General features: G+C 44.1%; 1 protein-coding gene across 1 annotated transcript in view; it reads left to right on the top strand.

The window, feature by feature from the left end:
• Positions 1 to 25965, top strand: part of LOC125427534 (protein Wnt-10a-like) — a 65524-nt gene that overhangs the window by 14125 nt on the left and 25434 nt on the right. Inside the window, exon 2 of the mRNA XM_048487070.1 lies at positions 2751 to 3013. Coding sequence (XP_048343027.1) covers positions 2751 to 3013 — 263 coding nt within the window. The remainder of the gene's footprint in view (positions 1 to 2750; positions 3014 to 25965) is intronic.

The raw sequence follows: 25965 nt of genomic DNA, 5'->3' as shown, positions 1-25965 counted from the left end.
CCTTTTATTAGTCCTAATTCTTCCCCCCAGCATTTTCAGTGAATGCCCCCTGGTTCTAGTATTGTGAGAAAGAGAGAAAAATTTCTCTCTGTCAACATTTTCTACCCCATGCATAATTTTATAGACTTCAATCATATCCCCCCTCAGACGTCTCCACTCCAAACTAAAGAGTCCCAAACGCTGCAGCCTCTCCTCATAAGGAAAGTGCTCCAGTTCCTCAATCATCCTCGTTGCCCTTCTCTGCACCTTTTCTATCTCTTCAATATCCTTTTTGAGATGTGGCGACCAGAACTGAACACAGTACTCCAAGTGCAGTCTTTATATAAGGGCATGACAATCCTTGCAGTTTTATTCTCAATTCCTTTCCTAATTGTCCCCAGCATAGAGTTTGCTTTTTTCACAACTGCCATGCATTGAGTTGACATTCCCATGGAACTATCAACTAAGACGCCCAAATCCCTTTCCTGGTCTGTGACTGATAGCACTGACCCCTGTAGCGTGTATGTGAAGTTTGGATTTTTTGCCCCTATGTGCATCACTTTGCATTTTGCTACATTGAACTGTATTTGCCATTTCTTAGCCCAATCACCTAATTTATCAAGGTCCGCTCTTTGCTTCCTGTTTCTCAACCAGTTTTTAATCCATAGGAGGACTTCCCCTTTTATTCCTTGATTGCTGAGTTTTCTCAATAGTCTCTGGTGAGGAACTTTGTCAAAAGCCTTTTGGAAATCCAAGTAGACAATGTCTACTGGTTCACCCCTGTCCACATGCCTGTTTACACCCTCAAAGAACTCTAGTAAGTTTGTAAGACAGGATTTGCCTCTGCAAAAGCCATGCTGACTCTTTCTCAACAGGTCTTGCTTTTCTACATGTTTTATAATTTTATCTTTAATGATAGATTCTACTAATTTACCAGGAACAGATGTCAAACTGACTGGCCTGTAATTTCCTGGGTCCCCCCTAGATCCTTTCATAAAGATTGGTGTGACATTGGCCATCTTCTAGTCTTCAGGGATGGAGCCTGATTTCAGGGATAAGTTGCAAATTAAAGTGAGAAGATCAGCAATTTCATGCTTGAGCTCTTTAAGAACTCTTGGGTGAATACAGTCTGGGCCAGGGGATTTCGTAGCATTTAGTTTATCAATGGCTGCCAGAACGCCTTCCTTGTCTACCACTATCTTCGCTAGTTCCTCGGATTCACCTCCTAAGAAGCATGGTTCAGGTGCAGGAATTTTCCTCACCTCCTCTTGAGTGAAGACAGATGCAAAGAATTCATTCAGATTCTCTGCAATCTCCGTGTCATCTTTTAGCACACCCTTTGTTCCTTTGTCATCTAACGGGCCTACCGCTTCCCTACTTGGCTTCCTACTTTTGATGTACTTGAAGAACTGTTTGTTGCTGGTCTTGATGTTCGCAGCCATGCGTTCCTCATAATCCTTTTTTGCCTCCCTTACAGCTAACTTGCTTCTCTTTTGCCACCGTTTGCATTCCCTCTAATATTCTTCATCAGTCACACTGGACTTCCATTTTCTAAAAGACATTTTCTTTTTTCTGATAATTTCCTCAACCTCTCTTGTTAACCATGGTGGCTTTCTTTTGGACTGGGTGCTGCCTTTCCTAACCTGCGGAACACATTCCAGCTGAGCTTTTATTACTGTGTTTGTAAATAATCTCCAAGTATCTTGGACAGTTTTGACTCTCTTGATTTTCCCTTTCAGCTTCCTGCGCACTATCCCCCTCATCTTTGAGAAATTTCCCTTTCTGAAGGCAAATGTAACTACATTAGTAGTTGTCACTTGTTTGCATGCAGAGATACTGAATCTGACAGCATTGTGGTCGCTGTTCCCTATCTGCTCAACAACACTGACTTCCTGCACCAGGTCCTGTGTCCCACATAGAATTAGATCTAGGATCACATCTCCCCTGGTTGGTTCCACAACCATCTGCTCTAAGCCACAGTCATTTAGAATATCCAGGAATGCTTTCTCCTTACTATGACCTGAACATGCATTTTTCCAGTTTATGTGAGGATAGTTAAAATCACCCATTACCGCTACGTTTTTGCTTTTGTTGGCCTCTCTAATTTCTTTTTCCATCTCAGAATCCTCTTGTGCACTTTGGTCAGGGGGACGATAATATATCCCTAATATTAAACTGTCCTTCACACCTGGTATTGATATCCACAGTGATTCTGTAGGGGAACCAGCTCCCCTTGCATTGTCTATTTTATGTGACACTATGCTCTCTTTTATGTAAAGGGCAACTCCACCCCCAATGCGCCCTGTCCTATCCTTTCTGTAGAGCCTGTAACCTGAGCTGTTTACTCGGGCAAAAAGAGTGGCCAGGATAGGGGCCCACCCATCAGTATAAAATTTCAGAATCTCTGGGATTATAAAATCAGGGCCAGGGGGTAGTTGAGGCTGTGACAGTATGATTGGCCCAACCTCACACAGCAAGCATCATGACCAATGAAAAATGGGGATTTGAGTCAAAGTTTCGTAGATCCTAGTCCAACATTCACCGCTGTATTGTAGTAGCTCATTGTGTTTTGCTGAAGAATTTTCCTTTTGCTCTGTAGATTGCTGATTAAGCTCCCATAATACTCAAGGCATTAGATATTGTATCTCATACCTAGATCTTGGCATTTACCTCCCGAGATAGTTGACTTTTCTTTCTTTTGAGGTGAGGGAGGCATCCGTAACTGGCTTAGGGATGATGATGGCCACGCTGACCCTCTGTCTCCTCTCCAGCTCCTCCTCAAACGAGATCCTGGGCCTGAAGTTGCCACTGGAACCAGTGCTTAATGCCAACACAGTCTGCCTGACCTTGCCTGGCTTGACCCGTCGACAACTGGAGGTATGCGTGCGGACTCCTGATGTGACGGCTTCTGCCATTCAAGGCATCCAGATTGCCATCCACGAGTGCCAGCACCAGTTCCGTGACCAGCGCTGGAACTGCTCTAGCCTGGAGACGAAAAACAAGATTCCATATGAAAGCATCATCTTCAGCAGAGGTAAGAGTGGTTCTCCTTTTCCTAGCATCTCTGTGATGTCTCCTGGAAACTAAAAGGTAGCACTGTTGGAGGTGTTCTCCTTACTTTTTTTAAAAAGGAGAAATAATTTCACAACTAACATGGCGCTGTCTTTCAGGCAGGCTCATGGTGACTCACCTGAGCTTCCGTGGCTTCAGCAAGTGCTTTACTGTGAAATGTAAACTTGTCCTTTTGTTCTGCAGGTGCAGCCCTGCAAAGGTTGGTCACATTAGATAGATGGTCACCATTGACATTAGGACAGGCATTGACAGGAGTCTTCCTCAGATTGCATTTTGTGAAAAAACCAGCATCACTGGGACCCACAAATGAATTTTAGATCTACAGAGGATTAATACATACTGATCTTGTAATATTTAAGATATAACTAGTCTGTGCTGCTCTGGGAATTGCCTTGTTTGTTAGATGAAGGTCCACCTAGTCTGGCATTTTTGACAAAATCCTAACAACTGGACGTTGCTGCCACTAATCCACCAGAGCTTCCTTATTCCATAGAAAGCATGGAAGAAAGCATGGTGTTTTTGCCAGTTTTGAGGAGCAGTGATCTTCTCTGTCTGTAGCTGACGAGTCCCTCGATGTATCAAATCATCTAAATTACCTTGATTTAATGTCTGAGGCTCAAGTCATTGTAACAAACATGACAAGTCATTCAAATTGGTTTTAATTAACATATGGATATCACAATAGGTCTCCAGAAAGTTTGTGTATAATTCATTTTAACTTAGTGTATTGGATTCCTCGTTGAATTGTCTATGATACGAACATACTGTATGCAGAATTATTTATGCCTAATAAAGGTTTACTGTACTGTACTGTAGCTGACGAGTGGAGTTATGTGGTGGGGAGGAGGCAGATTATAAGTACCTAGAAACATGTAGAGTAGCTTCTCTTCTTGATTCTTGAGCCCCTGGTAAGGCAGAACCTGTGGCTGTTAGGCAAAACTATAGTCAACAAAGAGGAGGGGGAGCTGAAGGTTCCTGAGGAGATGTTCAAAGATGTTAAGTTCTATGCAGTGAGAGACATAGACCCCCATCCTCTTATCTTCCTTGGCCTTGCTAATCTCCCTCCTTCCCCCAGCTGAGGCATCTTCTGCTGTTCCACCTGCAGGACCTTACAATTCCTTGTCTTCTGGTCCCCCGTCCCGTCCCGTCCCGTCCCGTCCCACCCCCACCCCAATTCAAGGACCATGTGATGACAGTGGTTGTGGTAGGCTTTGGCCATGGAGACTTTTGCAGGGGCTTAGTGGACATTCTAAACCTCACAAAGGGAGAAGAGTTTTGGGGGTTGGCTACTGTCAATGGTTTAGAATTCCTGATGCATCCCTCTTTCCCCTGCATTATGCACCCCCTGCCTTATGCTTTGTAGAGGTAATGCTTTGCAAAGCATTATGCACCCCCTGCCTTATGCTTATGCTTTGCTGCAAGCCCTGGAGCAGCCTGAGGTTAAATCAGGTGGAGAGGAAAGAGGTCAGGCTCTCCACCCTCCACCCCCCCCTTTAAAACTGGGAGCTGGGTTATTCTGGGCTTTCCCAAAGGCCATGAGTAGACCTTCCCTCTCATCTGATAGGCTTGGCCTTTTCAAAGAGCCTGGGTTTCCATCTCAGGAAAGGGAGGGGGACAAGAATGGGTTATGTGCAGTGAAGTTGCTTCTGTTTTATGAATCAATGACCTCCAAAACATCCTCCCAGTAACAGCCTTGCTCAAGTCATGCAAACTGAGGGGCGTGGCTACCTTTATTGAGCCCATCCATCTCATGGTGGGACTTCCTCTTTTCCTTCTGTCCTCAGCATTTCCTAGCATTATTGTCTTTTCCAGTGGCTAAAGAGCTGTATATTCAGTTTAGTCATTTTAACTTCTTGCAGCATAATTGCCACATAAAACTTTTCCTGGACTGTACTTTATCAGGTTGTGAAGAAGTGTGAGGTGTGTTTGGTATTTTCCAAGTCAAAGTTAGGTGTGCTATATTTAAAAAAAAATATGTCTGGAGAAATCTAGGCTGAAAAACTTTCTCCTTGGGTTGGGTTTTTATATGTGCAGAGGGATTGAGGGAACATTGAAACATTATAGATTGATAAAATGTATTCATATTATATGCCAATGAAGACTTATTGATTGATTGATTGATAAAATGTAAAAGTACAATTATTCATTAAAAGTGCATAGAAGTGAACATAATTTATTCAGTAATTTAAAAGAGTTGTTGATATGTATATATAAAGAACAGATATGTATACAATATATATGGGGGACATCATTTTGTACAAAAAATGATTGTCCAAAAGTGGGATTTTGGTCATAGTACCATATTCAGAAAAGATGTGTGTTGGGTTTAGACCTTACATTGTGGATTTTGAATATCAAAGGCAACCCAACAATACCTGCCAAGGTCTAACTATCTAAAAAATCAATTTATGCTGCAATCCTCTTCACAGTTACTTGTAAAGCATTATCGAGGAAGTATCATTTACCTGCTTCCGGGTAAATATATTTAGGGTGGACATGTTAGGCTTCTCACATAGATCTATATCTCTGTTTATGATTCACTTTGCAAATCTGCCTAAGCAATATAAATATTTAGATGGGTACCGTTCTGGTGTAATTATACTTGGGCATACTGACTGAATGTGTGATGATTCAGAAGGTTGCAGATTCAAATTTAAAGTGTAGGCTGACTTACAGTCCCATCGAAAGGGTGGGCTGAATCTGTCGCTGGAAGTGGCATGGGTGGGGCTGTGCTGGTGAATTTGCCCTCCCCAGGGCACTTGCCCCAGTGAAGGAGCAGACTCTCTGGCAGGCAGCTGCCATGGCCTTCCACTGTAGTGGAAAGCAACGTTGAATGCTGCACCAGCATCCTGCTGCCTCCAGCTTTGGAAGGAGCTGCCCGTGACTTTAGGTAAGTCACTGTCTGCCAGCCTGGGCTTCACATGTGCAATACTGGGATAACATGCTGGACTGCTTTACAGGACTGTTGTAGCCATTACTGTGATACTGTGTGAGAAGTGCTTTGAAATGCAAAGTGCTGTGTGATTGCTATTAATTGTCATTGTTTCCCATAAAGAATTCTGGACATTGGAGTTTTTTGGGGGTTTTTTTTAAAAAAACATTTCTCTCCTATAGCTCCCCTAGTTGTCTTCAATTCCCAGGGGTTCCGGAGGAGAAGGAATGCCTTTTAAGCCAGTTTGTCTGCAGTTTGTGGTTTTAGCTCAACAAGTCTGCCTCAGCCTGTTCTCTTTTTCCCTCCTCCCAGGTCTGGCACCACAGCCCAGTAGAAAGCTTGAGAGGCCTTTCTTCGTGGGGAGATCAGGAGCATACAAACCTGTGCAGACTTGGCTGTTTCTCCAGTTCCTGTGTTTCCATGAACAATGGAACGGGAAAGTCAGCCTCTCTTAGAACTGTTAAAAAAACTATCAGTCAAATCAGAGCCCACGATTGCTTCCTTGGCACCCTTGTACCTTAGTTACGGTGTGCATGTGCCAAAGAGGTAGTGAAGGGATTCCTGTGTTACTTGCATTAATGCTATGTCTGAGCTTTGGTGGTGGTAGCAGGGGTGGGGGGTGAATTGCATCTTGCTGTGTCTCACTGGGGAATTCATTGTGCATACAAGGATGGTTCTTAGTAACCTAAAGTGACAGGTCTCTTTAATCTTTCATGTTGCTTCCACTTCCGCTTCCATCTGCTCAGCCATGTGTGCTTCTCACTTTAAATAATTTGTAGATCATACCTTTTTTTCTCCTTACCAGTCCCTTCTCTCTTAGTCCTCATCATCTCCTTTGCCACCAAGTAAGGCAAGAACAAACTCTCAAGACTCGGGGGCTCATTATAAAAAAGTCATTTTTTCTTCATTCTGGCTCAAGTAGGTGGATTCTGATAATTAGATCTAATTCAAGGGAAGATTTGGAGGAGGTGTTTTTCAGTCAGTATGGCAGAACAGGCATAGAGGATATTAAAGCTTTGATACAAACACTTCTGCTTTGTTGGCTTCCAGTAAATGAGTTTTGTCTAGACCAGCATTATTTCCAATGTGTACCACCACCACAACAACAAACTGTCTTGGGAGCTGATGCACATCACATTGTGCATGAAAAGAGGAAGGAACTGTGCAGGAAGAAAGAGCTTCAGTCATACTTCACTTCCTGGATCCCCCCCCCTTTTTGTTCAAAATATAGAAGCATTCTCCTCATTTAATCTGTCATTTTGTGTGATTATTCTTGACAGAAGTGCCACTTCCTTGCTGTTTTCTCTACAATTCCAATATATCATTATAGAACCCTCTTCCATCCAAAAACCTACAGCAGGGAAAGCCAGTGGGGAGCACAGTTTAGAGGGGAGAAATAGTGGACAAAGAAAGGTTAAGCCCCACCTACCTCACAGGGTGTTTGTTGTGCGGGGGGAAGGGCAAGGAGATTGTAAGCCCCTTTGAGTCTCCTGCAGGAGAGAAAGGGGGGATATAAATCCAAACTCTTCTTCTCTTCTTCTTCTTTCCTCTTATGTCTCCACTTTAAGTTCTTCTTTCCTGAACCTGATTTTTTTCAAATATTATCAATAAGATTTTTATTGATAATTAGAAATAGAAACAAACACGATCTGCCCACCTCCTTCTCCAGCTTGTCCCATTCAAGAAATAAATAAATACAACCAGTGCTCTGAACCTGCTTTTCTTTTGGTGGGAAAAACAATGTTGAGTTTTTTATATGTAATGTGGTCATCTTTTAATCAGTGTTTAGTATGGAGGAGCCAGAAGCGCAGTCTAGTTTAAGAGTCCCCAACCTTTTTGAGCCTGTGGACCTTTGGAATTCTGACATTGGACTGTAGAAACAACCACAAAATGGCTGCCATACATGGCAGAGACTGCCACAGAATCTCAGGGAGGGAGGTCATGCATCACTCTTATTGTAACTTTTCAACATTTCATGCAGAAGCTCTGTACAACAAGATGCTTTTAAAAATGAACATACTGTTTAAACATACTTCCTTGTATACATATTGCTTATCTTAAGTAATACAGTGAAGAACCTTGTTCTGTGGTGGCAGCTGCCATTGAAGCAACTTCTTAAAAATCTGAATAGCCAAAAATGTGAATAGCCAATGACAAATTTATTTATTTATTTATTTATTTATTTATTCATTCATTCATTCATTCATTCATTCATTCATTCATTCATTCATTCATTCAGTTTTTATACCGCCCCATCCCCGGGGGGCTCTGGGCGGTGTACAACATCGTAACTAACAAGTACAGAGTAAACAACTAAAACTGTTAAAACTATTAAAAGCAGCGATACAGTAGAAAACTAAACATAGTAAATTGATTTAGAGGATGGCGTCCGACAATTCCATTTCAAACTCTTTTTCAGGAGGGAAGAGCAACCAATCCCCAGATGGCAGGAGGTGTAGATGTAAAGGCCGGGGGGGGGGGGGGGTCTGCTGGGAGATAGGAGCGAATGTCCCTTGCAGCAAGACTTCTTGAATTAATGTATTTTCTAGAGCCCCACTTTCACTTTCCATTCTCTCTGTGGCAAGCAATACCACTTCTAGCTTTAATTTGCTTTGCTGCCAAAGTGGGGCAGATTTATCAGTGAGCACAGCTTTGCCCCGGACATCTTCCCTCTGCCCATGGCCAACCTATCTAGCTTCACCCTGCCAGTCACACACCTGTCCCTTTCATGTTGCTGGCTCCTTCTTGCTTCCTACTCCCAGCCAGCATCTTTCTGTAGCTAGCAAGTGGAAGTCAAAGAAAAGGCACTCAACCACACAGACTTAGCCAAAACACACTTGTTCTAAATTCCCATAATAATATATCAATATCTATATAATAAAAACAGAGTGCTTGGAAATAACAAGCCTATTGCTCCTCCTGCAGCAGCAGCAGCAACAGCAACAGCAGGAGCAGGAATTATGTGTGGGTGTGCAAGTGGAGTGGAGGGGGAGAGACTATCAGCTCTACCACATAGTTCCCTTCGTCAGCATTGTGTGGTCCAGAAAATTGCTTTCATTTAGAGGGCAGATTGTTTTTGGAATGGGCTACAATATTGATATATCAATATAACCGTAATTAAAGGCTTTTATAAAGCTAGCAATCTTGAGACTACTAGCTGTGCCTTTAAAAATGACTTGATGGGCAGGGTTAAGAGAACCAGGAAAAGCAGGCCCAAGAAAGTTCTCAGAAGAAAAGCTGTGGGGGAAGGAGTGAGTGCCATCTTGAGTATAAACAAAAAAATGTGAGGAGACCCAACTACAAGGCAATTGCACAGTGAAGAGCCCTGAGGTAAGTGTTCCATGCATAATAGGCCAAGATCTAGTTGAACTTCTGAAGTATTGTTGAATTCCCTCAGTCAGAATAGAGTACAACAACAACTTAAAAGATTCTTTCAGCTCTAAGGATGAAAAGGTTTTATCACTCCTTGTGCACACTGCTTGTCATGTTCCACAACATGTTGCTGAGGAGAATCCTTCATGGGATGAGTGGGACAATATCTTATAGTGTTCTCTTAAAACACTTTCTGGGAATAAGCTCCCTGAACAATATCTTGCTCCTTTCATTAGGATAGTGAGAGAACATATCTCCAAATATACAGAAGAACAGGAAGATTAATTGAACTAATCCCATCAACTTGTGCTTCTCATGCTGTTGTGTTTATATAATGTTCATTTTTAGGAAGTAAATCAGTGTTTGATTGAGAGGCCACAAGAAGATGGACAATTTACCCTTTCCTTTCTCATGTTTCCCTAACAAGGAAACTTATTCTAGTGATTAATTCTTCTCTCAATATTTTCACCTTTACACATAAGAAGCCACCTGTATGGAGCATGTAGCTGATAGGGCGTGCACATTCTTACTGCTGCTTCTCTGTGGTCTCTGCAGTCCCATATACTGGATCTATATCTGTGTAGATCTTGTTCAGAATCTTCTAGAGTCTGAGTCCAAAAGCTGGCACTTACCCTTCCTGTCTCCAAAAAAAAAAGCCATTGTGTTAAAGGACAGTGCTCTTCTAGGCGATTGTTATCAAGAGTCCGTTCAATTGTTAACTGATTCTTTAGGTTCATCTCAAATCCAATTTAGCCACTAACTTCATTACTGTGCAGAGCAGGATCTTAGTTAACTGAGATCTTTTTTTTGTGATGTATTTAGATGCGAATCTCTTTTGTGCTCATTTGCTGTATGTGATAGTGTTATGATAAGGTAAGAGTAATGCCTGAGGTAGTGGGTAACAAAGGCAGCATACTGGAGAGGAGAATATTTTCTTAACTACTTAAAAAATCAAGGACATGGTATGATTGAAAGGTTTCTGGGATGTGGTATGCCATACCTGTGCATTTATGAGCTTCACATGATGACAAGCAAATGTGGACTAACTTGTGCCATTCGCTGCACATATGTTTCTCTAACAAGACAAATAGTAGGTTCCAAGGACCATTTTAGATTTGGAAACCGCAGACCACGGTTTCAATCTCACTTGGGCCCTTGCACATCTGAGAATTAAGTTCTGAGCATGAAACACCCCAACCATATTTGTCAGCCTAATAGGACATGAAGACTTTGTGACGTGTGAATTGGCAATCTGAGTCATGAGTCCATTCTGTACCCTAACTCCTGATGTCTTGTACAAAGGGGAAACTTATTTCTTATCAAAATTGACCTTCATTGAAGGGTACAGGTCACACATGTTCCTGAAGTGAAGGGGAGAAGGTGCATAGTTGCCCCTCACCCAAGACAAGAAAGAGAGCAGTTCACTTGTGCCTGTTCTGATCACTACTTCATATGTAAAGCTACGTCGTGTGTGAGTTATATTTGTCCATGTTCATCTTTTTAAGGCTGTTGTGCCTCATGACTCACATGTGCAGGTTGAGAACATGGCTTAGCATAGGTACCCTCCTTTAATCAGACTTTAGTTGTCATTTTTGGCTATTTTGTTTAGCCCTTTTGCAGACTGGGAAGGTTCAAAGCCTTGCCCAGCTGCAGATCCATGATGTACCAGTGAGCAAGTTACTATTTCTCAGCCTCAGTTCTTTGTCTGTAACATGGGTTGATGGAGACCTATATCTGTGGTTTGTTGTGATGAAAAAAAACCCCTGCATGTTAGCAGTGCTGAGTAAAAAATTAGGAATTTATGATTAACTATGTTTTTTTATGAGAAATCCCTGCAAAAAGGAGGTTTTCAGTGTCTCCACAGTGCAGCCCCCTGCAGCTAGCCTATACAAGGTCTCAGGGACTGCTTAGGAAGATGGAAGAAGGCAAGTTACAATCTGCAGCAAAGTGCTGAAGTTCTGGCACATTGCCAGTCCCTGGCGGGTTCACCTGCAGTTTAATTAGGAAAAGAGGGAGAAGGGGGGGGGGGGAGAGAATGGGTGACATGTCGCAACTAGCTGCCTGCATAGCCCTCGGAGGACTTGGGAAGGGGAAGAAGTAGACATCAGCACATGGGGCAAGAAAGACTCTCCCTGTATCCCAGAAGGGTAGTTGCTCCTCTTTTGACACTGATAGATAAAACTTCCAACTATTCATTCTGCTAGAACATGACCAATTATGGTACCTGGAGGAACACCTATAAGCGAGAGCATGAAGGAGGAGGGTTATTTCTTGCGGAAGGACAGAAAGAACAGCTAAATCTGAGCCCAGTTTCCCATAGTCTTTGTTACTGTATGTGTATGATGATATTTTTGGCAGGATTTCTGCTAAAGTGGGTGTGTCCTGTATTTCTGTGGGTCAAAGGCCTCCAGCAGTATCATATTCCCCAATCCTTGACGAAGAGGTTCATTTGTCTAGTGTTAAGTCAACAAGGGGTTTATAATGTGAATTCCCCTATTCTACATATTGTCCCCATAAAACAGGCTTGCAGAGCCCTCTGCTGCCCACCTTCTCTGCTGCAGCAGTCCACGTTGCTGTTCAGCAGTTGTCTGGAAGTGAGAACCTGGGAAGAATGGATTGGGAGAAGTTGGACTGCTATATCCTATAATAGGCAGTTACAGGACAGTACAAACTATGCACCAGTCAATAGCCACCAGGCAGGGATCTAGTTTCTACTAACTTCCTTTACACTTTCAGATCATTAACATTAATGAAGCATTATCCTTGTGCTGGCAGAAGACAAAGCTGGTGCAGTTGTAGAAGTCTCTGCCATTGTGAGTGGCAAAATGATTACAAAACTGAGAAATGATGGGGAAGGTGCAGAATTTAGGCTGCTCTGATTGCTCAGAGGTTGGTCACTTCTCCCATGATAGTACAATGTTACTTGGCAAGAGATGAAACACTGGGGGCAGGTACGTATCTAGGGTGGGGCAAGGCAGGGCACCCTTGCTGCCCCTTTCCCAGACAGGAAGTTTGGGTTGTTGAGGAAGGAGGAGGGCAAGAACCATCAGAATGCCAGGATCTCACCTGGCTTCCTTGGCACCAGTGTCAACTGCCATGCCTTCTCCTCCTTTTGCTACTCCAGGCTGTGCCCTGCCAGCCTCCATCTCCTGCCACCGCTCAGGCTGCAGTTCTTCTGCCACCAGCCACCTCCTGTTCAGGAGATAGATGTGCAGGTGAGGATAGTGGGTACAGCAGTGAGCTGAGCTGCCACTGTGGATCTTGGGGCAGGTGGTGCGTCCTGGGCCAGGAGGTGGCATAGCCCAGGCAGGTGGGTAGCTGACCAGGGCATGCCCCCCTCTCTCATTGGCTCCCTGCCTGCCTGCAAGCTCTTCTTCCTCCTCCCCTCTCCCTGTTAGGGGGTGTTATGCTCTGGGCCAGGGCCAGTTTGGAAGTGGGAGGAGAAAGAAAAAGTTGGAGTTTTATGGACTGGTAAGGGGGCCAGGCAAGATCTATGAGGAACCCTAGAGGTAAGCAGTGGTTGCTGGAGAAGGAGCAGGAAGAGATGCTTCCCTGAGCCAGTACTTGTCTGTCCCACCACCATTTCAGTCCACTCATGAGGGGATTCAGTGTTGGGGTGGGTGCAATTTCAGTGCTTGCCCTGCCTGGGCACCATTTTCTGTAGATGTACTCCTGACAGGGGAGGGGGAAGATGCAGAGACTTCTTGGACATCAGGACCTACTGCAAACATACATCAGTGGAGAAGTTACAACCAACCTGTGGTGACCCCAGCAAGGGGCTTTTTAATAAATAATGAGTAGCATTAAAATGTTGTTTAATTGCTGTCTTTTTCTGGTCATTCAGCCTATAGGCTTTGAGACTTAGATGGGATGTGACTAACTTGTGCCAACTAGGCACATCACTGGAAATGTTAAGGGTTACAAAAGGTGGTGGAGCTATAGCTAAAGCTTAGTGGTAGAGCTTCCGGTTTGCATTCGGAAAGTCCCAGGTTCAATCCCTTGCGTTTCTCATTAAAAGGTTCAGATAGTAAGTGATGGGGGAAAAATTCTCCCTGATATCCTGGAGAGTGGCTGCCATTTGGAACTCACAGCAAGGGAACACTGCTTACATATCAAGATGTGTGATATTGGGCTACATCATTCTGCTACCATATCTAAAGAGCTCTGTTGGAACTTATTGGCAGTCTTTGTGCAGCAGCTGGATGGACATTTGTCAGGGTCAGCTTTAGGCTCAATTTTCATTGAAAAGGTGGTTGGCCCCTTCCAACTCTGTGATTCTGTAACTCTGATAATGGAGAACATCACACTGGAAAGCCCTTTGCAGAAATATCAAGCAGCCAAGGCAAACACAGAAATAGGGAAGGCCAGTGAATAATCCTGATCTTTTCTCAGAACCCTTACAGGTGCACTGCTGCAGGGCTCCCAACCCAAACACCCTTCTGAAATTGGGTCTGAGAGGACAAGGCATGTCACACAGGTAAATAAAAAGGGGCTGAGGTTGTCAGTGGGGTAGAGGTTGTGCCATGCACAGAGCATGGCTGGAACCTTTGTCTATGACTCATTCTTAGGTTGGTGAGACACTAGCCTGGATTGGTGATGGCAGCAGGAAGTGATATCATCTGGATATACTGTCTGAATATGCAGGCCAACCTCCAGACAAAGTCAGAAACTAATGAGCTCCTCTGCAGTACCAAAATAGGCTCAAATGTAGGGAGAGAATGAAAGTTGGCAATGTTCTTCTCCATCCCATAGGATGATAAAAGTAACAGTAAATGGATTAAACAAGATCCGCTGGAGAAGATGACATTTCTTCTCTTGGGATGCTTTAGGTTGATCCTGTATTGAGCAGGGGGTGGACTGTATGGCCCTTTGCAATTCTGTACTTCTGTGGAAAGGAAAAATGTCTCTATCATGCTGGCTTCTTAGGACCACCAGTGGTTCTCAACCTTCCTAATGCCGCGACCCTTTAACACAGTTCTTCATGTTGTGGTGACCCCCAACCCTAACATTTATCCATTTTACAGATGGAGAACACTGATGCAGAGAGTCTTAGGCGACCCCTGTGAAAGGGTCGTTTGACCCCCAAAGTGGTCCCAACCCCCAGGTTGAGAACCGCTGCCCTAGAGTCTGGGTTCAGGGGATGCTGACCCTGAAGGAACTCCTGGGAAGGAAGTAACCAGAATCCTCCATTCTTATCCTCTAAGTATCCCAAGATGTGCAGAGCACTCTGAGACCCATGGCCACAGAAGTTGCTTCCACGTGGAGCTTTTGCTTCTCATTCCCTTCTCCAACTATACCATTGTGGGAGTTGCGTTGCAACATACAGTTAGCTGCCTTTTAGGTTTTCCCCTGTTTTGCTGTATATTTTCCAAAATCCATTTTGATTTGATCTTTCTAGAATGGGTTTGGGAACTGTGGATGGCCAGGCTCCAATCCACCCCTGTCTCCCACATCTGGTTTCATGTTCCCTTGTGCCTGCCATTTCATTTGCTGTAAAAATTAGTACTAGATATATAATTATACTGTATAAGTCAGTATACTATAGTGAGGTACTTACTACTGATTCAAAGAAAGCCTTGTAATAACAAGAGGGAATGACCAGCATGAAGGGTCAGAGCAAGGACACCCCCCCCCACGAAGCCTCTGTTGCCACTGCAAATGCCTCTGCAAATGAGAGCACAATGGGAATTTTTCCCCATGTGGTAGTAGTTAGGCATTCTATACCCTGCATTAGGAGGAAAATGCAATATGGGTTAGCAACTTTCCTTTCCTCTGTGATCTGTCACAGTGCCTCCACACAAAAGTCACAAGGCAATATGCTGTGCCACCCAAGCTAGCCTCTCACAGTGCAGTGGGGAAGGCTGTGTGTGTGGCGGGGGGGGGACGATTGTTGATTAACATTAAGTACCCCATTCCATTCATTGATAGTGCAGTTCATGCCTAATTTTTCCTTTCAGGATCATCCTGTGGTACGTGGAAGAAAGCAAAAACATACCCAGGGACAGAATTCCAGCACAACTATCATACAGGATATGTTAGTATTGTTTCAGTAATTACACGAACTCCTATGACCAGTGAGCCTTCAAATGATGACATGAGAGGTGGGAACAGGGCTGGGGTACATATCAAGGCAGCAGCACATTTTTCCAAATACGTGGCTGCCAATCTCAGAAAAGTGCTTAGTCATAGAACCTGATTATTGCCACTGTTATTCATTGTTAATGACTATTCCAATGTCTCTCTGGTCTTTCCAGAGGCAGCCAGGAAGTTATTTAACATTCACTGAGATAAAGATTTTCCCTCTCCTCCTTTGCAATGCAGAACATGAGATCTACAGCATCATCGATCAGTCGGAACCAGTTTTTCCTATGTGGGATTGTTCTGTTTTCTCTCTTTGCAGACCCATGCTTCTCAGAACTGCATGACAGATGGGGATATAATAAGTGTAGTAGTACTCAATAAGGAATTTAGTGATAATGAAAGCTACACCTGTTACTCAATTGATCTTTCATGCAGGTTTCAGAGGCTTTGCATGAATCAGAACATCATGTTTGTACATTCTATAATATTGTTAGAATTAACGATGTCATTGATACAACTCAATAAAAGCTGTGACTGTTTCAGCTGTGTATCTGTTCCGTTTATCAGATAGGAGACTCCCTTCCACAGCCTGGTACCTACTGAGACAATTTCAGGATAAGGCAGATAACAAGGGTTCTTCATCACTATGCCCCACCACACCAGGGCTTCCTGGTTGTATCCTTGCGACATGGAGCACCAGTAAGGTGACAAGGTTGAGTGGGGGGGGGGGGGGGGCCTACTGCTAAGCATCGACCTAGGACTTGCTTCCATAGTTCCTGTCAGGGCAGAAGTGAACAAAGCACTATTGCTGTCTTGTAGTATAGCGAGGCAATTAATAACTAGATATGCTGGAAAAGTAGGCACTAGCAAGCCATCATACAGAGAGCATAGCTAGATGGAGACAAACAGTCATAAAATGGTGTCAGTAACAGCGACTGTATTGCCAGTCTCAGGGTTATGTGGCTTTTCCCACCCTTTCTCCTGGAAGTTATAACTAGAGTCCAAACCTGAGCTATTCCACTGAACCTCAGTAGGTTTCCTGCAATACTGAGGTAGGTAGATGGGATTCCTCAGTGTGTTACTTGGGTGGAGCAAGAGGAGGAAGGAAAGGCATGCAATGGACTGAACCTTATGAAGACTGTAATGCTTGCCTTATAAATCTCCTATTTGTCTATGGCTAAGCAATTTTGGTATTGTGGTGCCCTCTGGAATGGGAGACCTTGTGTCTAGTACAATCTGTCCCTTTCTTCCTCACAAAATGTATTGTTACCAACAGGCGCTTCCCTGCCCCAAACAAAACAGCTTTGCCTTGTGGAGGCATTGTTTATATCTCAAACCCTCTTCCCCGGTGGGCATAGAACAGGGGTAGGGAACCTTTAACACTCAAAGAGCCATTTGGACCCGTTTTCCACGGGAAAAGAAACACTTGGAGCCGCAAATAATTTTTTACATTTAAAATAAAGATAACACTATATATATTGGGGTTTTTTTACCTTTTACTCCGCTCATTCTGAGAAGCTCATGGATGCGTCCGCCCTGCTGCCTGCAGGGCGGGCAAGGATGGGGCCAGCAGCTCAGCCTTGCCAGCCACTGGGAAAGCGCCCGCCCCGCTCAAACAGGGCGGGCGAGAGGGGAAGCCCACGGTGCGGCCCAGCCAGCCGTGGGCAATTGGTGCGTCCCCCCTGCTACCTGCAGGGTGGGCAAGGATGAAACTGGCGGCTCAGCCTTGCCGGCCGCCGGGAAAGCACCCGCCCCGCTCCAACGGGGCGGGTGAGAAGGGAAGCCCGCGGTGCAGCCCAGCCGGCCATGGGCAGTTGGTGCGTCTGCCCTGCTGCCTGCAGGATGGGCAAGGATGAAGCTTGCGGCTCGGCCTTGCTGGCCGCCAGGAAAGCGCCTGCCCCGCTCCAATGGGGCGGGCGAGAAGGGAAGCCCGCGGCGCAGCCCAGCCGGCCATGGGCAGTTGGTGCGCCTGCCCTGCTACCTGCAGGGCGGGCAAGAATGGGGCCCGCAGCTTGGCTCGTGGAGCCGCAGTGCAAGGGCAGAAGAGCCGCATGCGGCTCTCGAGCCGCAGGTTCCCTACCCCTGGCATAGAACTACCAACATGTTCATTGTACTCTCTACTGTGAGCTTTTGCTTTGATAGTTTGCATTTCTCTTTGTTTTGGTTGCCTATGTCTTGTGAAATGCTTGTTCCCTTCACACAGACATAGGTACAAAGAGAAAGAAAGTGACAGGCATGGAGGAGAGTAAGAAAAGGGGTGGCAGGTGGGAAAAAGACTGAGAGATTGAGAGAAGTGGAGGAGAGAGGAGGAAGCAAAAGTGGAGAGAATGGGATAGCTGCTCCTGCAGGTTGTTTTCCTTTTTGTTTTTTTTTGTTTTTGCAAATCTCTGCTTGTCTAAATTTAATCCAGGTTTCCTTATAACATGTAGTCCTGCATATAATTGAAGAGATAGGGAGATAAAATACAATTCTGATTGACATCTTTGCCAGTTTTCTGGGTCTCCATATTCTATCCTAACAGTAGCCTATTGTCCAGAGTACAGGTTGAGCATCAAAACAATCAGGAGTTGTGGCACACCCTGTGGACAAATGGCTCCCCACTTTTCCCCCCTCCCCTTCTCCAATCAGGTACCAAAGATTTGGAGGACTTAGAAATTCCAGATGAACATCAGGAAGAGCTACCTGACCTGGAGTGAAAAGATATCTTGACCCAGCCTGACCAGGTCAAAAGAGGGTGGGATCTGAGATCTGATAAAACTCCGGGATGAGAGGGGCACGGTCTCTTCTCTTTCTCTTTCTGCTGGGTCACTGAAGGGAGCAGACCTCTTGCCGGGGCTGTGCAGAGAGCAGCCATTTTTGAACTATGTGCTCATCCAGGGAGCTCACTCAGCCAAAAATGGGAACACTTTGAGAATTGCAACCTTCTAAGCTTTAAGGGCCTACCCTATTTTCAACAACTGCTAGGGTATATTTAGGGAGAGGGACAGAGGATTTGAGTTTATATCTCCTTTGTTTTGGACACCCTCGCTCAATCTGGTGCAGTGCTAAAATATACTTGTAACCATTTTATTTTTAATAAATACTTTTAAACTTTAGATGTGGAGAACAGTTTTCTGTACTACGAATGCGCTATCTAAATAGGAGGGGGAAGGAAGGCTGGCAGATGGCAAGCAGCTTTTCCTCTGGGACCTCCACTCTACCCTGTGGGACCCAGGAGAGGGGAACCAGGGGAAACTGAGGCTAGGCCTCATGGTTTGAAAGGAAGTTGGGGAGCCCTGACCCTTACCAGCAGGCAGTTCCTCAAACGATCAGGTGGTGGCAGCATTTTACCCAGAGAGAAAGCTAGCTCTCTCCAGGAAAAGGTGGCAACCCCTGGGAGAGGCTTGGGAGTGGAATAGGGCCTGCCAGGCAAAGCAAGCCCATTCCGCCACATACCCATTTCTTTTAAAACAAATCATAGCTTTTCATGCTCTACACTGACAAAAGCTTTGCTGATGTTCTTCTGAAGCTTGTTTGTATGCCATTGCAATATGATCGGTAGTGCCTCTTCCTTTTCTGAATTCAGCTTGAACTTCAGGCATTTTTAATTCCATAGCAGGTCTCCTACCTAATATAAGCTGACCAGCAGTCCCGCTTTTGGTGGGACATTCACGCCTTGAAAGAACTTGTCCCGCATCCCGCGGGTTTTCCCCAATGTCCCGGGTTTTGGAAGGCTGCCGCACTGCCTTCTGGGGCGCGCGGGGGCCGCCCACCCGTCCCTGTTTACTAAGGTGACCATCTGGTCACCTTAACCTAATAGGATATGGGGTGAACTGATTGCTGTGACTGGTATGGTATTCATTCTGCTGTTGGCTGTATTTGAACTGTGAGGAGACTCCTTTGAACTGTGAGGAGACACCCTGTCAATGATTGCTTCTAGGCTGCTGATGGCTGTATTTGAACTGTGAGGAGACTCCTTTTCCAAGGAGAAACCGTGGAGCTTGTGGCTGCCAACCTTAGATTATGCCTTCCTAACCAGTGACATGAGGGCTTTTCTTAGTACATTGGTCATGAATTGCATATGGATGTGAAGGGTGGGGCACTGCATTCCATGGTATTATCAGTTGCACCTCTGTTGTAAATGTATGCTGAGGGTTGCCTTCCATCTGTGGGTTTGTATTGGTGCACAATGTTGTGATTAGTGGGTAGTAACAGAAGTGTGGGAGTTTCTGTTGGTTTCATTCCATTACCTATTATTTCTATGAGGTTTTTTTTTAAGCTGTCTACTTCTTTGGGGAGTCCTCTCAATGATGTCACCCTAGCAAAAACTGGGCTTTGCATCTCATATTGAATGAATGAGTAACGGGATTATGTGATGGGCATATTAATGTGCATACTTTTTATGTTTATTATTCAGCATATTTATTTTCTGCCCCGCCCACAAAGGTTGGGACAGTTGATGACATGCCTAAAAACATCTATAGAAAATTAACTGTGTTTGCCTAAAGTGACCACTCAGTTCCAGACTAGATAATAATCACTTGCTGGCAGAAGATGCTGGGTCTTTGAGAATGCTGGGTCTTTCAAGAAGAAGGATTTCTATGACTTGGGAGCATATACCAAGAACATCCAGAGGTGAAGCTATGGGGGGAAGGGGGTGCGCGTTGCACCGGGTGCACACCTGGGGGGGCGTGCACAAAAATTTAGGTTTGTGTTTTTTGTTTTTTTTAGTGTTTTTTTTCTGTTTTTGGCTTGCAGGGGGCGCAGTATTTAGGCTAGAAGCACCAAAATTTCAGGGTATCTTTAGGAGACTCTCCTGATAATACCACCCAGGTTTGGTGAGGTTTGGTTCATGGGGTCCAAAGTTATGGACTCCCAAAGGGTGTGCCCCCATCCCCCACTGTTTCCAATGGGAGCTAATGGGAGATGGGGGCTACACCTTTGAGGATCCATAATTTTGGACCCCCTGAACTAAACTTTACCAATCCTTTATGAAACTCAGATTTTACACTGGGCTCCATTTTTCCTAGCTACACCTCTGAGAACATCTCTTATGTTTCATTGGCATTCAGATTTCGTGATTCAATTTTACTGTAAATTTTGTCAGTCTGCAGTTAACTGCAGTCAGTCTGCACTGTAAAGATTTGTTACATTTTTGCATAGTATTGTGCACTTAATCAGATGCATGAAAACATTCCTCAGTTGAGAGATCTGTATAAACAAGTGAGAAAGGAATGAGAAATCATTGAAGGTGGGGAAACACAGGGAACAAATCATAAGAATGTTTCTGTAACATACACACATCTTTCAATTAACAGGTTCTCAGGTGCTTGAAAAAAACAGATCCATTTTTTCCCTGCCCACTTCACACAGCTCTCAATATTCTCTGTGCTTGAAATGTATTCAGTCTTTATCAGATGATTGTACTTTTTCTTTCTTTTGGTTAATTTAGAAACATATCTTTTTTTGCATATCTGATAAATAGCAACCCTGCTTATTCTGAGGGTAGCCTGGTTTTGCTGCTGTCATGATTGGCACAGGAACTAGCCACTTTACTATTGAGCATAGAAAAAAAATCAAATGGTGGTGCCAGAGCGTCATATAATGCTAAAATCTGTGACATTTCCATGCAGATCTCAAAGGTATACAAAATAAATGCATTGACCATTCTCGATAACAGTAAATGTTGCTGTTCTTATCTTATATACATTGGAGCTTTGCACAGAAATATCACTCATGTCTTTTGTATTTCCTTGTCCTTTTAATCCCACTGTTTACCAAAATTTTAGGCTATGCCTACGTGTGTGTGTTGAGGTCAAACTCTGGGCTGAGTTGGGGAGCTGGAAAGTTGCTTAGAAATGGCCTTGCTGTAGTCAATGCTATATCAGTGTTCATAGTAATAGCAGAATGTGTTGCATATTTTTTAAAAATACTGAAAGCCTCGCTATAAATATTACTCAAGAATATCATAAAGAACACATCCCTTCAGTTCACTTCCTCAGAATTTTAACATAAATTATTTTCACCTCATCCTCCATGAGACAATGTAACTCTCCCACACTTGCTTTGATATCTCTCTTCTTTCTTTTTTTTGGAAATGTCCTCTTTGATCCTCTGTGGCAGTGTCCAAACATGTTGAACATCTGCACTTCTACTTTAGGTCTTGCTCTCTGTATTCTTCTTTTCACTCATTAGGATGGAAAAAAATGGTTAAACAGTAGCCTTGTTTGGGCTTTTGAGAGGTTCCAACACACTGCTGATGCTTAACTGTACATATGCTTTTCTTCCAAAGAGATTGGAGAGGTTTGGTTCCCAGATTATCTGCAAATTTAGCAGGTTAAAGGACCAGATATGTTTTTGTGCAGCACAGATCTATATCATGTGCCTTCAGATATCAGAGCTCTTTTGTCATTTGTGGTGTAGTGGGGGGGATAAACAAGATTGCTTAGACAGCACTGGATGTGGATTAAGTAAATGGTATGATTTCTAGAAGGTTTATATTTTAGACGTTTTAGAGATTTCTCTCTAGTTTCAAAGAAAACTGACTCAGTAGAACATAATGGGTGTCCCTGATTTCAGAACCTGGCATCTCAGTAAAATACCCAAGATACAGAGTGTGCCCCTTATTTTGATCAGACACACAGTGAATTCAGTAGGAAAGTTAGTGTGCTGCTTAAAGCTGTGTTAAAATTAACAGATTACCATGGCTGGTTTGCAGTGTTCCCTGGTTGCATTTGTTCCATGTTAGGCATTCTTGCAGTGTTCCCTGGTTGCATTTGTTCCATGTTAGGCATTCTGGTGCATTCTGTCCATTCTGTCCATCTGTCTTTGCAGCATTTTGTCATTATTTCTGAGTTCTTCGTTGACCAGTGAGGATGGCTGGATAGGACATCTTTACAAAAGCCCTCATTGTGTATAATTTGCATTATCCATGTATATTCTGTTCACAACGTTTTAATGGTAGCTCTGTTGTATTCGTGTGCATGCAAAATGGGGAAAAATTAGGAAAAAGGATCCGTCAAGGGTTCACTATACACACAGGCTCTCATCACACAATACATACATACAAAAGGGCCATCAAGTTACAACTGATTGATTGCGACCTCAGCGACCTCTTGTTTAATGTCACCAGTCACTGTTTACTAATACAAATGACCTCCAGCCAGCTAGGAAATATGGGGACCTGTTGCCACTTGACTTCAGAAAAAAAAAAACACGACACCATGTTTTTAGTAATACAGACATCAAACAGCCATGTGGTAAAAAAAAACCCTGCCATGTGGTAAATTGATTACCTGTACTGAATCACTGTGAGAGCAAACATATTTTCAACTCGGGATTGGGGGCAGTTTGGGACAGATCAATTTGGAGTGTAGAAGCTTTGATTAATTCTTCTAAAACTTAGGCCTAGTTCTCACCATGGTAGTAAAAATGTGTCTGGGACGTGCTATAATTTAGGAATTTGTAGGCTGCAGAATCATATCCAACAACGTGATTAGATTGAAACACTTAGAATAATTATACAGAGATGATTGTGCTTGGTCAGGTCATTTTCTGTGGGTTTTTCTACTCAGCCACATCGTACCATTTCACAACTGCCCTAGTTAGCCATTGTGTTATATGGCTAAAATTCAATAATGTAAAGCTGTGTGTTCCTTCCTATTCTTCTGACTGGTTCATCTCCTTTCTTCTGAAAATACTCTTTGGGACTACTCCCAGACAAGGGCTTCTTGAGTTTATCAAAACAGATGAGTTGGTCACAGGCCAAGAGGTAGAGACTAATGGGGAGGCTGTGGCTCAGTGATACAACATCCGCTTTGCACTCAGAAATCCCTGGTTCAATCCTCATAATTGCCAGTTAAAAGACTGTGGTAGTAGTTGATGTGAAAGGCTTGTACAAGGCAACCTGCCAGTCTGAGTAGATAATACTGTCCTTGATAGACCAATAGTACAAGACAGTTCCATGCAGAGGTGTAGCTGGGCCAAACTGTGCCCGGTGCACAGTCTATATTTTCTGCTCCCCCTGGACCCCCTGCGGTGCCCCCCTGCAGCGCCCCCACCCCCCTTCCCACACTTACCTTAGTTCCTTTCCTTTTCCTAGAACTTTTTCAGGCTGAAAAAAAGGCCTATTCGCAGTTCAGGCTTAAAAATGGCCTGATGGGAACTACACTTCCCAGGAGACCTTGTGAGCCCCAAGGTCTCCTGGGAACTGTAGTTCCTCAGGCTGTTTTTAGCCTGTACTTTTAGCAGGCCTTTTTTCAGCCTGAAAAAGTTCTAGGAAAAGGAAAGGAACTAAGATAAGTGTGGGAAGGGGGTGTGGGGGCGCTGCAAGGGGGCACCGCAGGGGGTGCCATGGGGGGAGGGGCCTGGGGACGATTTTCCATGCCCCCAGGCGTGTGCCCGGTACATGGTGCACCCTCCCTTCCCCTTATGGCTCCGCCACTGGTTCAATGTATTCATGTATATGTGAAGACTGTAGGAATGCCAGCTTCCGGAAGGACCTGGGGATCACCTGGAATAACAGCTCATCTCCAGATTGCCAAGATCAGTTCCCCTGGAGAAAATGGATGCTTTGGGGGATGGACTCTATGGTATTGTATCCCAGTGAGGTGCCTGTACTCCCTGGGATTTATTTCCAGATCTCTGGGAGTTTCCCAACCTGGATCTAACAACTCTACCTCCCATCCCGACCAGTGACCAGGGTAGGAGGCTGGCAACCCTAGAAGGCTAAACAGACAAAGCAACCATTAAGCTGAACATATGAACAAAAGCAGCAAAGTGATTGAGCCAGTGGACATGATCCCACTCCTCATTCTGCACAATCTTCTGTTGCTATAAGTAAAAGAGATAATCCCCGCCCCCACTTCTGTAATCTAATCTTATATATCGGTCTGAAGTAGCCTTATGGACTTCATAAGCGGAAATTCCTACTTTATCTCATGTGTAAACTCACACATAATATTTTGTCCTTCAGTGCGATCATTTATCTTCTATTTGTAATATGGAACCTTTCTTGGCAACTGAGTGTTGGAGAAGTTTTGTCTTCCATCATTGATAAACTTAGGGCTGGAAATTCCCTTCTGAGTAGTGAAATAATGCTGAGCCACAATGGTTGCAGCCTGGAGCTTCTTCTCTTGTGGGAGCTCGTGTGACTCCAGTGTACTTCACACAGTATAAACAAAGCCAAAAACAGAAGCATGCTCTAATTATAGCTGGTAAGCTTTTCAAACGTTGAGACTCTAAGGTGCCTAAGAATTTCCTTGCCATCATCACTTTCAAATTGTCCATGACCGTGTAAGGCCTGAAGGGAGTTTCAGAGTAACCTACTTCAGGGTTCTCCAATATGATGAATTTTAGCATCAGGATACCTGCCAGTGCTTCCCTTGGCACCCACCAAACTTTTAAGGAAGTGTATGGAGCCACTGTAAGGCAGGGCTTGTTACTGGCTGCCCTTGTTCAAATGAAGGGGTTTTCTACCGGAGGATCAGAAGGACTGGTAAGCACCTGGCATTTCCTTAGCTAGTGTGCAGTTCCATTCCCTCTTCAGACTTTCCTTCTTTTCAGGAGGAGTGAGGAAGGACATATGGTATTTGTTTCTGCCAACTATGGCAGCCATTTTAGGGTGGCACTCACTACTCAATCTCAACATTCCAAAGGTACCCACAGGCTCAAAAAGGTTGGGGACTTCTAACCTAACATAAACCTTCTGTCTCAGAAACCACGGGCCAGTTACACATGGCAAGGTCCCCAAGACTTCAAAGAGAATTGGCTGAGGAGTCTTTGTTTCAGGGCGTGTTCTGCATTATAGCCCACTGCCCTGATTGCAGCAGGGCAGGCATTTCCCACCAGCTGACTTTCCATATGTCTGGGGGGATGTGTATGGCGGCGGCGTTTTGCAGGTGCTGCATCGTGCATGTGTGCTTTACTTTTTAATATAATCTTTAATTTCTATCTTTAATCTTATCAATAGGTTGATATATCAATCTATCTATTTATCAATCTATTGATAGATTGATAAATCAACATTTAAAAAGTGAACTATTAAAGAAAAGTCTTGAATACTGCATCTGCGCACTTTGCCCAAACACTGATTGTATTTTATGGTGGAAAGTGAGAGGAGAGTAATGGTGGCATGTAAACCGCATAACCACAAAAGGACAACATGAACTGCCATTTGTTAAGCTCCCTACTTTCACGATCAGCCGTCTCCCAATGTGCGGTAAACCCAAGCATCAAAACCTATGGGCTTTTCCTGGTGTGGTCTGGAATCACTGCTTGTTTGTGTATATAACTACGAGGTTGAAAACATCTCAGTTTATTGATCAAATGCAGAGGCAAATCAGGTGTTTGGACTTATCGACTAGTCTTATTATTTTTACATTTTTTAAATGTTAGTATTGATTTGTTGATCTATCGATATGGTAATTTGATTTTTTAAAATCTAATGATCTGAAGATATGCAGGAGTGGGGAGGCCGCGGGCAATGATACGGCAGGACAAGAAGCAGGAAGTATTTGGCAACAGGGAGGAGGGTGAGGGGAAAGTTTGCA

Source organism: Sphaerodactylus townsendi, linkage group LG02, assembly GCF_021028975.2.
Source record: "Sphaerodactylus townsendi isolate TG3544 linkage group LG02, MPM_Stown_v2.3, whole genome shotgun sequence".
NCBI classification, from domain to species: Eukaryota; Metazoa; Chordata; class Lepidosauria; order Squamata; family Sphaerodactylidae; genus Sphaerodactylus; species Sphaerodactylus townsendi.
Note: the sequence above shows the minus strand (reverse complement) of the source record. Positions and strands in the feature narration are given on the sequence as shown.